This window comes from Athene noctua, chromosome 2, assembly GCF_965140245.1.
Source record: "Athene noctua chromosome 2, bAthNoc1.hap1.1, whole genome shotgun sequence".
Taxonomy (NCBI): domain Eukaryota; kingdom Metazoa; phylum Chordata; class Aves; order Strigiformes; family Strigidae; genus Athene; species Athene noctua.
The window spans coordinates 44,642,508-44,657,608 of NC_134038.1; the positions used below are offsets into that span (position 1 = coordinate 44,642,508).

The window sequence follows — 15,101 nt, forward strand, 5'->3', positions numbered from 1 at the left end:
AGGGTTTAGATTATTTATGCTTATAATATATAAGCATATATAATATGCTTATTTAGGATTAAGGATGCTAGGTTAAGGGTTTTTTGGTTTGTCTTCCTCCTCATTCCCCTTCACCCAAACAGATTTTGGAAGCAGTGAAAAGAAGTGGGACTCATCTGTGCCTTGAACTTTGAGTACATGAGCTAAAATTAAATATCCACTAAATACAACTTGCTGAAACTGCAAGTGAATTAATATTTTGCCAGTCCTCACTTTTATACTTAGAATTAAACTAGAGGATGGTGCTATTTTTTAAACAATTTGCCCCTCACTTCTCCCACCTTTTTCTCTATCATTGGCTGTTGATCATTACAGTGCCTACAAATGCTCCATGGCTAAGAAGAGAAAAGCCGAAGAACAGCTATCAGGCGTTCCCGTCAACAAAAGGAAGTCCCTGTTAATGAAACCCCGCCACTACAGCCCCAGCTTGGAATGCAAAGAAGAAAATGAAGACAGGACAGATTTACAGGAAGAGATCAGTGTCATCGAAAGCAGCTCAGCTCCAGGTAGTTGTGCAGGGTGGCTCTGCTTGAACTTGAATTCCACAGGAAGGGAGATATGAAACTGTATTTTCAAAAAGGATGCAGAATGTGTTTGAATTCTAACAGAGTTGGAATGGTGCCTTTCTGTCTAGGTTTAACTATCATTCTTCCAATTATTTTGGACAATAACTCCTCCTGGGGCCTAGTAAATGCTTTGTAGGTCACACAGAGAGACAACTACTGCAGCAGGTCAGATATGGAGCAGCATCTGCTTCTCCACTAGCTCTGTCAAAGAACAAGGTTAAGCCCACCGCTGCAAAAAACACATTTATGAAGAGCAGATTTTCACTGGAATATATAGAGCTCTTAGCAAGAGAAAAAAAATGCTTAGCAAAACACTGTTGACTTTAACATTTAGCAAAGCAATTTCATGCATGTGACTGCTACGTGTGTTCTGCTTAACACGATTATTAGACTCAGCACTTTTGTACTTGTTATTCCAACTCTACTAAGCCAAACATCCAACAATTTATAGAAACTTCTACAACATGTATGCTGGAAAATATGGAAGAGGATGGGGAGACAGAAAGATATAGCTACAGTATGTCTTTATTGCTCCTTCTAATATATGTTTATATATATTCAAAATGAACAAAAAATATCAAACTAAATTGGCTACCACATATTTAAGAAGTTCTGCCTAAATCATTAATTGGGCAAGCGGGAAGATATCAGTGGAATACATTCTGAATTTGTTTTAAAAGGACGGGTTATCAGGAGATAGCAAATGTCAAGAAAAAAGCAATGTGATCTGGCACTAGGAAATGAGTTATCATCAATAATATGAAAACTTTTATTCCACTCAGTTACTGGTTGCTACAGGAGTTTAAAGGTAATTTATTTTCCACTCAGTTTCTTCTTATCAAATATTTTGGAAGGACCAGGTAAATAATCTCATCTAGGTTCTCTTTCCCACAAAAGGTTGGATCAGATGATCTTTCTATGTCCCTTCCAACCTAGGCTGTTCTATGATTCTATGATGAACCGAGATTAGGAATTTATGTCTTTATTCAGTCGAAACAGAATTTCCTTAAAAACAAAATAAAAGCCCCAAATTTTATACATATGAATGCCATAAAGCACATAGAAGAAGGTTGTCTTTCAAGTTAAAGACAAAAATCCTCATTCTACTGAAATGAGTTGAGTTCTTTGAGTCATTTAAATACAACAAAGATTTCAGACAGTTGTCACTTGCAAGTCTTCTAGGAGTCTCTTCCAGGGGTCTGCATCCTATAATTGTAAAAACCTAGAAGGGAGTTCCCTCTTCAAGCAGAACATTAATTAACAAGGTGATACCCAATGTCTCTGTCTTTTGGGTGAATTACTAAGGTAAATTCAAGAAAAAAGCTCCATGATGCTCAGTGTCTGTCTAGCCTGCAAGGAATATTTCATCCTCCTAAGAGCATAAGAGAAGCTGTTTGAATAAGAGTTCCTGTATGAGGGTGTTTGTTTGGTTTTTTTTTGTTGGGTGGTTAGTTGGGGGGTTTTTTTGAGATATATTTAGGTTTTAGCTAATTTTTCTTGTATTGATTCAGCCTGGTTCCTGGCCACCCAGAGCTCCCCTCAGTAATGTGTTTTTCTTTCTCTTGTGTGTGTCCTCTGCACAGCTTGAAGAACTACCTGAAGGGAAAGAACTATGATCAGTGTAAAGGTAGAACTTTTGCCATATGTGGATGACCCTAAGTTATTTAACTGGTTCTTTTTTTTAAAAAGTGCAAGTGTTAGGCCAAGACCATTCATGTGAATGTAGGTGAACCCTACTTGCATCCAGGCCTTCAGTCAAAAGAAGAAACCACTTATTCTCAGAAAGATCTATTGGATACTAGCGAGATTTCTCCCAACCTGCTTGTGTTGATGATAATACAACCTATCCCTTTTGCATTAGTTTTGCCAGCTACAAAACAAATTTCAGCTAAAACATTTCAGCTAGGTATGTAGGTTTATTTGTACTGCTCTTCTTACTGTGAACTCATGGTTCCTGAGCGTTGATCAGTTAATTCTTCAGTTCATGGATTGATGCAACTGTAAACTAAGCTGAGTTTTGATTATTTTAAAAGTAAATTTACAGCCTGTAGAAGTGAAAAGCAAAGCTGGGACAGCTGAACCATTAAGAATGGTTCAACAACAAATTTTTAAACATTGCATATAAAAATTTCTGATTATTTAAGGAGCAAAAATCTGTTATTAATTTATATTTTCTTCTTTCACACAGAAAAATAACTGAAAAGGCCTGTTACTATTATCAAGTTTTGTTTCTTTTGTTTTGTTTTTAAGCGTGAGAGATTTCTTTTAAAATTAGAACTTCTCACTCTTTGAAATGATCCACTGAGGGGATTCTGTTATTTTCCAAATGGCAGAAGAGCAAATAATAAAAACCCATTTGACTAAAGTTGGTTATAGAGCCAAATCATCATTCTTACTTGCTGAGATGTGAAAAGACAGCAGACTTCTTTATTCAGAACACTGCAATGTGTGTGGTACTAGACCAGCTGCTAAAAAGTTACACTAAGGTTTACAGACATTTTTTTTAAACACAACTTTATGCACACAGTGCACAAGGCCACCTCTCCCTGCATGAGACCAATTTTCTGAAGAAGAATAAGAATTAATCAATATTTTCTTTTAACATATAACAAACAGTTGAACCAAACAATTATGTAAACTGGAAATGACCCAAAATGCTAACAGTTTGGCAGCAGTAAAGTGAAATGCATTGTGGTGCACATGTGCATTTTTGTCCCCCTTTTCCCCTCCACAATAATCTGCACTTAATAGGAATATTTTAAACTATGTAGCTAAGCAACAGAGGTAATTGTTGCTTTCTAGAGCTTTTGTTAGGCACTCTAACACAGCCCAAATATGCATAATTAGGTATAATGTCTATAAATCATTATTGTACACATGTGGGTAGTTAAGTGGATTGAGAGAATAGTTCAATGAATTGGACATATTCACTGAAAATGCTTTTTATTTGTTTTCTGTAGTTCATAATACTTTAAAATTATCATAACCCTTTACACTTTCTCTTAATAGCTCGCTGTGTTATTGAGAGAAACTTCATTTGCATTTTAGACTATGCTTAATTTATTATTTAAACCTGGAGTTCTTCTGATTCAGGAGAGGACAGACACATCTTATGAAATACTCTGTGCTTGTTTATTCATCCTCCCTTCTAGGAAGTAAAATGTTAAATTTTTCAGTTTATGTTGAATAGATCCCAACAAAAGAATGTACCCTATAATCAGCATTATTGAAGGGGCTAGTGTTGTGACTAAATTCTTCCCTTCATCCAAAAATGCTTTTAGTTACTATGGCAATATTTACTTGATCCTGGCAAACCAGTGTTGATTTTAGAGAGATAATTACCAGAAAGGAAGATGATGGAGATGTATTTTTGAGTGTCCTTGTCAGAGGAAATGTTTATAAAAAATTAAATGAGATACAAAAGGCATATTGTCTTCCACACCGACAACCTCTCCTACATGCAGCCTTTATTACCTGCTGGCTGCTGCTTTTCTTCTGAAGAAAGATGTTTATAAAGACAGGATGCACTTCAGTGGTGTCTTTAACAAGTCCTTTATGAGACTGTACATAACAACCATTTCTGTTTGCCTGTGCATGACCTGATCTATCACTTAATGTGGCAATTGCAGTGGTGACCAGGAGCTGCCCTTTGTGAAGTATTGAGGCTTTTTTCCATCAAGGTCTTTCACGGGATCTGGGGTGACCGGAAAAGTAATTAGGGTCTATTTTGAGAAAATATTTGGGAATCCTGGATGAAAGAAAAGTGAAAATATATTGGAGTAATTTTAAAATGTGTGTTTATATATACATATGGATATATGACATAGACTGTGTGTATACATACATATATAGATAGCATCTATCTATATATGGCATTTTATATGCATGTATATGAATGTGTATGTGTTCTAAGATAATATATGTCTTTACCATCAGTCAAAATTGGCAACACATTTATTTCTCATATAGCTTTGGAGCTGTAAAATAAAGTAGATATAATCTTATAAGGACTTTTCCTGATGTTATAAGCAGTAATTTCAAACACAGCCTTGGTGTGAATTCAATCATTTCAGAGTACCTTTGAGTAAAGAAATGGCAACTGGTAAGTAAATATCTTCATATCACTTCTGCAAGATACAAAAGTCACTTACCCTTACATATTTTTATCTTGCTTTTTTTCTCATGCAGAGGAAAGTACTCCAAAATCATCTGAGGAAACCCCTAATTCAGATGGGCAAGAAAATTCCAGTCAAAGAAAAGATAACTACTCCAGCTATCAAGATGCCGTAGCCAAATCTTTGATGAACATGGGAAAATTAGCAAAAGATGCACCCACTCAAACAGTGGCAGAAAATCTAAATGATAGCGGTATTCAATCTTTAAAAACAGAAAGTGATGACACTGATGAATGTTACATGATTAATTCAGCTGAAGGAAAGGAAAAGACTGTTATTTCTGACCCAAAATATTGTTCATCTGAGGAAAATGAAAGTACCTCTGAAATTATGGACAATGAGTGGGACAGCTCCTCAAATTTCTCAGAAGAAACTAGTGTAAAGCCCCATGCGACTCAGAAGTATATTATAGAGTGTAATCAACCTAGCATCCTGGAAGTCCCAGAAATTAAGAAGGAAGAGGTAGAATTTGGGCCTTGTGAAACACTTTGTGATTCAGAAACAGAGCTAAGAGCACCCCAGGAGTCTCACCCAGATCCTTTTGAGAAGAGAATTCAGAATCCCTTCCCTGAAAGTGAAGAAGATGACAATGAGTGCCTGTCAGAAACCACAGAAGTGTCGGTTGAGCTGGAGAAAACAAAAGGGAACTTGAGTTTGCTAGAACAAGCAATCGCTCTGCAGGCAGAGCAAGGGCATGTGTTTCACAGCACCTACAAGGAACTGGATAGGTTTCTTCTGGAGCATCTAGCAGGGGAAAGGAGACAAACCAAAGTTATTGACATTGGTGGGAGACAGATATTTAGCAACAAACGTAAGGAAGTATTTTTGGCTGTTCTTACTGGCTTAAGCATTTATCCTGTGACTGATAGAGGATTCTGAGCTGGGTTTTATAGCAACAGTAAAGAATCTGGAATTTAGCTGGTAATTTTGTTAATTATGTACCTTCACACTAGTGCCTTACATCTAACCAGGTTAAACGCTAGGTACTTGGCTTCCTGCCAAGCCGCTATGTGAAATGATCGGTAATGGGTACTAAAAGGGCTGTGTAGTTGGCACTGACACTCCTTCTCCTCCTTTTCCTCCTCCTCTGCCTCCTCCTCCATAGGGTGCTAATATATACCTCCTAAATTTCAGCAGCCAAAAGAGAAGGCATTAAAACTGTGCTTAAGGAAAGGTTAAGGTGAAAAATTGGCCTCTTCCAAACACACCACCTAATTCCTAAGCCATGTGTTTTCTGAGTTCAGTCTACTTCACGTATCAACATTACATTTTGCTACAGCCAGCACTTCTGAGCCAGGAAAGCACAAGCCATGCTCTTCTGCCTCATTCACCATCAGCAGAATTACCAGTAAGTTCCAAAATCTTTATTGTTTCTGATGGTTTGTGACATCCTACAAAGCTGTAGGAACATTGCTCCGTTTTTGCTATTTAATCAGCCTTCCAGAAGTGGAGATTTAAAAGATTTGGGTTTGATTGGTAAACTGGGCTGTCTTGTACGAAACTCCTGAATTGAGGATAATTACAGAATGTCAAGAGATGTCATTTTATAAACACACTCCCTGCAGTAGTAAGTAACAATACATTCATCTGTCCTTTGACTTTTCCTTTTGGGCTTCCAAATATACTGAAGTCACCCCAGTATTGCTGCAATTTCTGCTTTTGATAAACAAATTTTGATAATTTTTAGAAATTTATTTTGGTAACTCTTGTGTTACTTCAGCGTAGTCCCTGTGGACATTGCAAATATTACAGTAGTTTAGTTATCAAAAGCACTTAGTGTATTAAGATATCTAACAAGTTATTTGAGGAGTTGCAGCTATAAAATATTTCCTGTAGTCTTTGGGAAGAATATGCATGCATCTCATTTTTCTGTCTCAAACAGTCTTCTCATTAGCTTGTCTTAAATTGTGCAGGCACAGTATTAGCCTACCTCTTTGCTAAACTACGTGAACGTTTCTTTGCTCAGATGACTATGGTATATGCGGGAATTTTACAGAAACCTTTTCTTATCCTGAGACCAGCTGTGTTCACCAGGTTCACACTGGTGTCAATATGACTTTCTCACAGCACACATAGGAAGGAGCAGTGATGGTAAGCATGGCAAAATCTGGCCCTTCCTGATTTACCTCATATTATTATTAGCTGTAGTTTGCAAGTGAGTTCAGAGGCAACACTCATGGAGGAACAAACTAGGCTTTGTTCAGGTTGTATAAACATCATATGATTTTAGTCAATGTAGTAAGGCACATCATAATTTTTTCACTTTACATAATTAACCGGTTTTTATTTCTAAAAAATCCATCATCAAATCCATCAACTCTTAATTTTCCTTCTTGGATGTTATATCAGAAAAACATGGCTTAAATATATATATTTTCCATCATTTTAATTATAAACCTTTCTAATTAGTGGGGGGAAATGAAATCATATTTCAGGGTCCCTCTTTATTTTTTTGTCCACTATTGCAGCACTTTCCATTTGCAGTGATTCTAAAAAGCATGTGCTCTTCCGTTGGTGCTCAGTGTATTTTCTTTCCACCCTTTTTCTTCTTCTTTTTTTTTTTTTTCTTTTAACCTAAAAACTTGCCAGGAAGTTTAACCCTCAGCTGTCTCTGGTGATCCTGTCCCTAAGCACATCCTACCTCGCAGTCCAACAAAATGAGCTTGAAGGAGGCTGCTCCCTGTGCTGGCTGCAGCTGTTTTCTCCCCCAGCGCCGAATGTTGTTGGCAGCCAATCACAGATGGAGCTAAAACCATCCTCAGCAATTTATGCGGCCACTTCCTCCAGATTTCTCACAAGAGAATTTCTGGACCAGAATTCATTCCTTTTTCGCCCAGACTTTTGATCCTGCATTGGAAATCAAATAAAAGCTTTCTGACCAGTGCTTCTTGCACAATTCTAGGTGCTTGAAACAAAAATGGGAATGCACTGCGGCCATTACAGAGTGGTAGCTGTGGGGCTGGGCTGAGACCTTGCCTTTGAAAGGGTATCGGCTGCTCCATGTTTTCACTGTCATTGTGGGCTGCTCCACAAAGCCGCATTGCCATGTGTACCAGAGGGAGCTGCTTGCCTTGCCTCTCAAATGTAAAGTGGCATGTATTCAGTTTCCTAACAAAGAACCTACAGCCTAGAGATCTGCGATATTTAAGGAATGGCTTCTGGTTGAAATGCTTTTTGTTTGTTTGTTTGTTTGTTTCACACCTCAGCTTTTATTTGGTTGTCCCAGCTTCCTGGAGTCTGACATTAACAGAGTAAAAGATTGTTTCTGCTTTTTTATTTACTCCTTTATAGATCTTGCTGTTGGCTGATGCTGCCAGTTTTCTGGCTTATTGGACTGTGGCTTCTGTCCTGTTTGAGGCTCTGAATGGAATAAATGACACTGCAATACTAAAGCTATATAGTTTAGCACATAATTGGCATATTGGGAGGGGGGAGCCATTGTTTAAAGGACACTGTGAAAACCCAAAGTGATGTTTAAATTACATACGGCTCTGTTAAAACTTTGTGTAGGAATTACATCTGAAGTACAAAATAGAGAGTATCACGCTACTAGGATCACTCAGCTGAGTGCAGGCAGGGGCTAAAACAAAAAAAAACCCTTATCTGATTTCTCTGCAGATTCACCCAGGCCTGAAAAGAGAGAAACCAAATGTCCCATCCCAGGATGTGATGGCACAGGGCACGTGACTGGGCTGTACCCTCACCACCGCAGTCTCTCAGGCTGTCCACATAAAGTTAGAGTGCCACTAGAAAGTGAGTATCGTCACCCTGCAGTCCAGAATAACAACTGGATCTGGCCCAGTATTGTGGGTAGCGTGTGCTCATGCTGGAGAAGAAACCCACTTTTTCTGGGTGAGATTGCAGAATGAGGCTGAGAGGAGCCATCACACCTTCTTTGCCCTCCAGCTCTTAGTTTCAGTCCTACTTTCCACGCTTAGGGAGCTCCAGTAGCATTACAAACAGCAGTAGGCTCCTCAGGTGGCCTGGGAAGAGTAAGTTCAGAGCCAAACTACCCCCCCGCTGCCAGCAGACCTGCACACTGTAGTCTCATGAATCTTCAAGATCTTGCTTGCCCATGCCTTTGCTAAGGCGTGCAGCACAGGAATCACATACTTGTTTCAGAGCTGCAACCTGATTTGCTGTAATCACACACCTAGGCTGCTGGTTTTCACTGCCAATAACTGAGAGGCCTGGGCATGCTTATTCAGAGATGTTTCCAGTGTTCCCCTTACCACTGAGCTCAAAAAGGTTACTTCCATCAGTACATCCCAGCGTTGGTCCACAGCACGTCCCGCTTGTATGACTGTATCGTGCTAACCCTTTTATGCCCAGTCTAGCCTGAATTTCCCTGCTTATTTCTAACTGTGCTGAACTGATTACATTGGTTTGTGTGCGTGTGTAATCCTGCAATGTGATGCAATGAAATGCTGCATAATAAGCCAAAACCTAATGTGAAACTATTCGTTTAAATAACCGGGTTAGTCAGATTGTTTTGTGTGGTGGCATGCATAACAACAAATTAAAAGGATACTTGCACTTGACCAGCGTCCTGTTCCTAACTATACCTCTCTCTTTTTTAAATCTGGTACTAAACTCTATTTATGGAAACATCTGCTGAGTTAAGCAGGCTGCTGCATTTGGAAGGCCTTAGCACCATTAACTTTCTAAAAGTTAAAATTAACAAGTCCTTGTTAATTATCTCACTTCCAATCAGATGTGTTCTGTCCTGCTGGCAAAGAAAGTAAATAAATTCGGTTCCTAACAGAACAAACCAGTTGACTGAACAGTCAGCTTTTTTGAAGCACTGTGCATCCGAAGGGGTAATGCAATACTGAAATCATGAGGGCAGATGTACAAAGACATATTCTATTTAACATAGACATACAACTCAGTCTTAGTAAAGATGATCTACTTCAAAGGTCATAAGAAATGTAAATACATAAGTTTGTAACCACTGCTGAGAGTGTAAGCTGCTGCTTGGGAGCATGACTGATTGGTCTAAGGTAGTTAGAGCGCAGCTCAGATGATCAGAAGTTATCAGGGTTTGAAGGGGACATACTCAGATCAGATCATCTTACTCAGGTGTAAGACATAAAAATCCTTCCTGTACCTGAAAGCTTGCCCTCTCTGAGACAGAGAGGGACTGCAGTTATATGTAGCACATCTCTGTGGCCCAGAGCTCCTCTATCAGCCCCCTTTTCTAATTTGTGGTAATGTTGTATGAAACAGAGAGCAAAGGGTTTCATGACAACATCCTTGCTAACTTCCACCTTTGTTCTTTTAGAGTCCCTAGAAGCAATGATGTGCATGTGGGAAGCCTCACTACAGCAATATAGGGATAAACTGGTATATTTTGGAGGCACCAGCCTTCCTGTGTTGCAGGTCCTTTGCTTCTCCTTTTCTTTTGTGGTCAAAATGTCACAGAATTGAGAATCTGAGTCTAAAGAAGAAATGTTCATATTCCTTAATATATGAATTTTTAAATTGATGCATACTATTATTACTTTTTTTTTTTTTTTTTTTTTATTCCTGTTTAGTTCTTGCCATGCATGAAAATGTTTTAAAATGCCCCACCCCAGGATGCACTGGAAGAGGACATGTCAACAGCAATCGCAACACACACAGAAGGTAGATCAGCAATGTTCCTGTCCACTTAAAATCTAACATGTACTCGGGAGTAAACTGATGGACACGTCTTGGAATTAGATGTTAGGTACTACACTGCAGAATGCCTGTGAACTGCAAGGGTAGCCTGATTATTTATAACCAAATAATTGTGTTTAATTTTATTATATAAAAAATGGCTGCAGCACTGAGGATGGCAAATTCCACTCGTATTTTTCACAAATGAGATTTCAAACTACAATTTCTCTACAGTCTTCCCAGTGAAACATCATCATGTAAAAGGGGTAGAAATGAACAAATACACTATTGCTACAACTGGAAAACACAGTGGAAACCAAAATCTCTTCACTTTGCACCACATACATGGTAGTCTTTGGCAGGAACTTTGCATCAAGGAACATTCTCTTTTAGCAAACCAGAAAATTTTAAGTGGAATATTTGAGAATTCGTGTAAAAACCAACTCCATTTATTACCCTCCATGAATGTCATCTTCCTGCTTGGAACACTCCTGTCTGTTTTACTTGCTGCCTGCAGGGAGAAAGTAAAATTGAGCAAAGCTTTCCAGACAGGCAGCTGGGGAATCACAGCTGGGCTGCAGGTGAGGCAGAGAGCCGACGCGCTTCGTCTCCAGTGAGCCACTGCTGTCAGCACAACTCTTGTCAGGGCTGCTTTCTGCTTGAAGTCAGCAAGCCAAAATATTCCATTATAGTGCTTCTGGAAACTTGTAATGTCAACCTTATAATCAAACTTGGGACATAAAAATTTCAAAACCAACTTTCTTTGTTGACCTGAACTTTTGTTGGATTTTCTTTTTTTTGCTGCTGATTGATTGATTGGTTATTGGATAAGTGCAACAAAATCAAAGATTATCTTACTATGTTACAATCTGTAATGCAAAATTTAGTCTTTGTCAGTGAGATTACAAGATCATCTACAAGAATATATAAGGAACCAGTAAATATTTTTTCATTGTATTTCCTGTTTTAAATCCCCAGTCATCTTTGCAGCATTTCAGCTGTATCATAAGCAACCCATGAATAGGATAAGAAAACATGTTCTAATCTAATAAAGCAAATAGAAAGAAAAAAAAAAAAGCACAACTAGAAATGACAAAATATGTTCATTGGTAACAGTCATTGACATTCCCCCGTTTTTTTCCCAAATTCACTTTCTTTTTAATCAGCAGGAAGCTTATATGCATGGTTTAGCTGATAAAGTAAATGTCATTTGTCAAAAAATATACTATTGATTTGCCAGCCACAAAACATCAAAGCTGAACTGTGGAAAACTTCTTCATGATTCAGTTTCCAGATATATCACCTCAAATACACAGATTTAAACGTTTTGCATTAAGGATTGAAAAACAGATGAATTCGGGCTATAATACCAGCAGCTCCCATAGATGCACAGGGCACCAGAGAAGTTTGAAGTCATTGGGTTCCACAGCACACATTTCCTTTACTTAATATTTCATTTTAATGTGGGTTTTGTTTTGTTTTGTTTTTTTCTTCTTGTTTCTTTTATTCACCTTGCTTTTAAACAGCCTTTCTGGTTGTCCGATTGCTGCAGCTGAGAAGCTGGCAATGTCCCAGGAAAAGAACCAGATCGAGTCTCCAAAAGCTGCGCAGTGCCACGATCAGACTCACAGGTGGGAGCCCTCACAAACTAGTCTCTCCAAGGTATTTCTGCACAAACCCTGTTGATCTGTTCTCAGGTCTTTCCCCCATCTCGAATTTCAGCTACAGGGGTTACTCAGTTTTTCAAGATGAACCTTGGCAAAAGCTAAATAACTTGACTGTATCTTAAAATTAACAAGCGTCTTTCTGCTCGTTCTTGTGCATGTGGCTGACATTAAATACAACAGACATATCTTTTGAAAAGCAATCAAATATATTCTACTAACTCTTACATCAATGCAAATAGCCTAATTGACAGTTCTCAAATGTCTTTCTCCTGGAAGACAAATCTCCTATCTTGATGAAGTGTTCTAAACAATTTTCAACTGTTCCTTTGCTACAATATTTTGACCACTAAAAGTTGGTTAAAGATCTCTTTGACCTTACTGCACTTTCAGCAGCTCAGTCCTCCTTTATTTTGTGATTCTTTTCAGAGGAATCTTCCTCTAATCCAGTAAGTAACAAGTTACCTGAAAGGGTTGAGAACTCTGCTCATTCTGTTTACTCACCACAGATTAATTCATATTTTGAGTTTCTTTATTTTAAGTTTATTGGTTTAATTAGTTTAATTTATTTTTTTATACAATGGCATCAAAAAGGGGAAAAATTTTTTATTGTAATTGTATTTTGCTTGAGAGTTATATGGACCCTACAGACATGCATAATTTGCACATCATTGGCACCATGACCATTACAACCTATTATATTCAGGTCTATTTGGGGACACTTTAATTTGTGGATTATTGACATGATCAGCTCTAATGGTTCCTTCAGAGCCATTACAGAATATTATGTCCATGTGTCTGCCAACTGCACGTGCCTTAACTCTACATATGAAAAGTCCTTAGGAAATTACTAAAGACAAGTAGTTACTGAACAGTAACTAAATGGAATAACACACCATAAATCATTCATTCCTTCCAAATAACAGAAGCAATTATTTTGGATCATCTTATATTATATTTATACCATACTCATTCACAGTAAAGTGAGAACAATAGTGATCCATAAAACTACAAGTCCTTTGAGTAGCAAAAATCCAGTTGATTTTTAGAAATAATGGACGCACCATTCCACAGTGGTAATCTAGAAATAAATCAGCATCTTTCTTGAAAATAACCCATACCATTACTAGAGAATACTATTTTTTTTAATGTCCTCGGCTTTGAACTTTTATGAAGTCGAAGTACTCTTTGACTACTAGGTCAGCCACCATATTATGTTATTTATTCCTTGTATTTCTTGTATACACCTACTAGTAAGTTTTATATGTGATAACAACACATTTTCTGATATTGAGATGCACCTGTATCTTAGTTTTTCAAGAAAATATATTATTTTCTTTAAAAGATTATTTAAAGATATTCTTGTCTTTCTCAATCATTCTTTTCCTCCTCTCTGCAGGACAAACTTAGCGAAGCATCCTGAGGTATCTCAGTACAATTACAGAACTTCACAGCCAGTCACCTCCTCCAGAGCCACCCTGGCAAAAGAACAGGAGAAGTTTGGGAAAGTACCATTTGATTATGCCAGCTTTGATGCACAAGTCTTTGGCAAACGCACAACAGCACCTGTGGCACAAGGACGAAAAACACCCCAGTTCCTTGAATGTAAGCTTGAAATTCCATTATCTCTTGGAAAATAGACAAAATGTCAATGATTGCTCTGCTTTCAAACCTCTAGAATTCAAAAAAATTCCTGTAGACAGCATCTTTAAACACTTGTGGCCAGAATGTTAAATATAACCACTAGTTTGCTAAATATGGAATGTTAAAACAATAAATATCACTATAAGGTTTTTTGATAGTTCTTTTGAAAGCAACTGTTGGGGGAAAAGAGAAGTAAAAAGGAATGGTTTATGTCTTATTTATTACCTTCTTCCTTGTTTAAACTGTGATATATTTATGTGATAGGATGCTGCCATAAGAAGTCCCATGGAATGTGTCTGCACAAGACGTAATGAATTGTAGTACAGAGAAATTCAAGTTAGGTTTTAAAGGCATTCCAAATATCCTTTAGATGCATCCATTCAGGTATTATTCCTCCTAGACAACTGTGTGCCTCAGTTGCATTACTCCCAGGCCTGGATTGAATTTGGTTTGATATCTCATATTTCTCTACTACATAATATTTGTAGCTCAGATGTATCCAATGCATCAAATTGTTATCAAAATTCCCCTGCTTTCATCACTTACTGATTTGCTGAGGTACTACTCTGTATAAATGAGATACCACACTGTGAACACTAGTTATTGCAGATACTCTTCACAATCTGCGTGGGGAAACTTCAGTAAGATTCTGCATTGTATTGACCATTATAAAATACTCTTTATTTCAAAGAAATAAACTAGTCTGTTGCCATGAGGGAAACTGAAAAAAAGGGTTTCGTTACACCATATTTGCTTTCAGAAGAAAATAGATCCAGAACAATGTGACAAAAGACTCTTTAGTTTTGGGGGGTTTTTTGTTCATGAAAAAAAATTAAGGAAAACAAATTGCATCTCACTTATCCCAACAGAGAAGAACATTCACAGCAAGGTGAACAGAAAAGCAGAAAATTTTATCTATGTATATATAAATATATAATATGATATAATATAATTTAATAGAATAGAATATATAATACTAATACTATATAATATTATATGCAGTTTATATATTTATAAAATGTGTATGTTTATATTCTTATTTGTGTATGTGAGTACACACACACACATATATATATATATGTTTGCAGGTATCTATGTCTTTGTGTACATATATATATATAAATACCCTATTTAAAATTGCAAACGCAAAGTAGATATTTATCTGGCCTGGAAAATAGGCTTGTTCAAATGAAAGCAAATATGTACATTGCCAGCTTCTTGGGTGGCAGATTTTCCAATTTTGTTTGTAAAATTGAATATTCCCTATTAGCTGTCTCTTTGCACAGATGTATGTCTATTTCACAGGTTCATTTCAAGGAAAATATGATTGAAATGTTTTTATACAAATGCAAATACATACATATGCAATT

At 37.3% G+C, this 15,101-nt stretch overlaps 1 protein-coding gene across 8 annotated transcripts in view; it reads left to right on the forward strand.

The window, feature by feature from the left end:
* Positions 1 to 15,101, forward strand: part of ST18 (ST18 C2H2C-type zinc finger transcription factor) — a 170,424-nt gene that overhangs the window by 118,503 nt on the left and 36,820 nt on the right. For 6 of the 8 annotated variants that reach the window (XM_074898970.1, XM_074898969.1, XM_074898964.1 and 3 more), the window contains 6 exons: positions 355 to 548; positions 4,794 to 5,591; positions 8,399 to 8,533; positions 10,318 to 10,408; positions 11,950 to 12,054; positions 13,487 to 13,692. In XM_074898970.1, the coding sequence (XP_074755071.1) occupies positions 355 to 548; positions 4,794 to 5,591; positions 8,399 to 8,533; positions 10,318 to 10,408; positions 11,950 to 12,054; positions 13,487 to 13,692 (1,529 nt within the window). The remainder of the gene's footprint in view (positions 1 to 354; positions 549 to 4,793; positions 5,592 to 8,398; positions 8,534 to 10,317; positions 10,409 to 11,949; positions 12,055 to 13,486; positions 13,693 to 15,101) is intronic. The other 2 variants (XM_074898963.1, XM_074898971.1) reach the window with 2 other exon arrangements.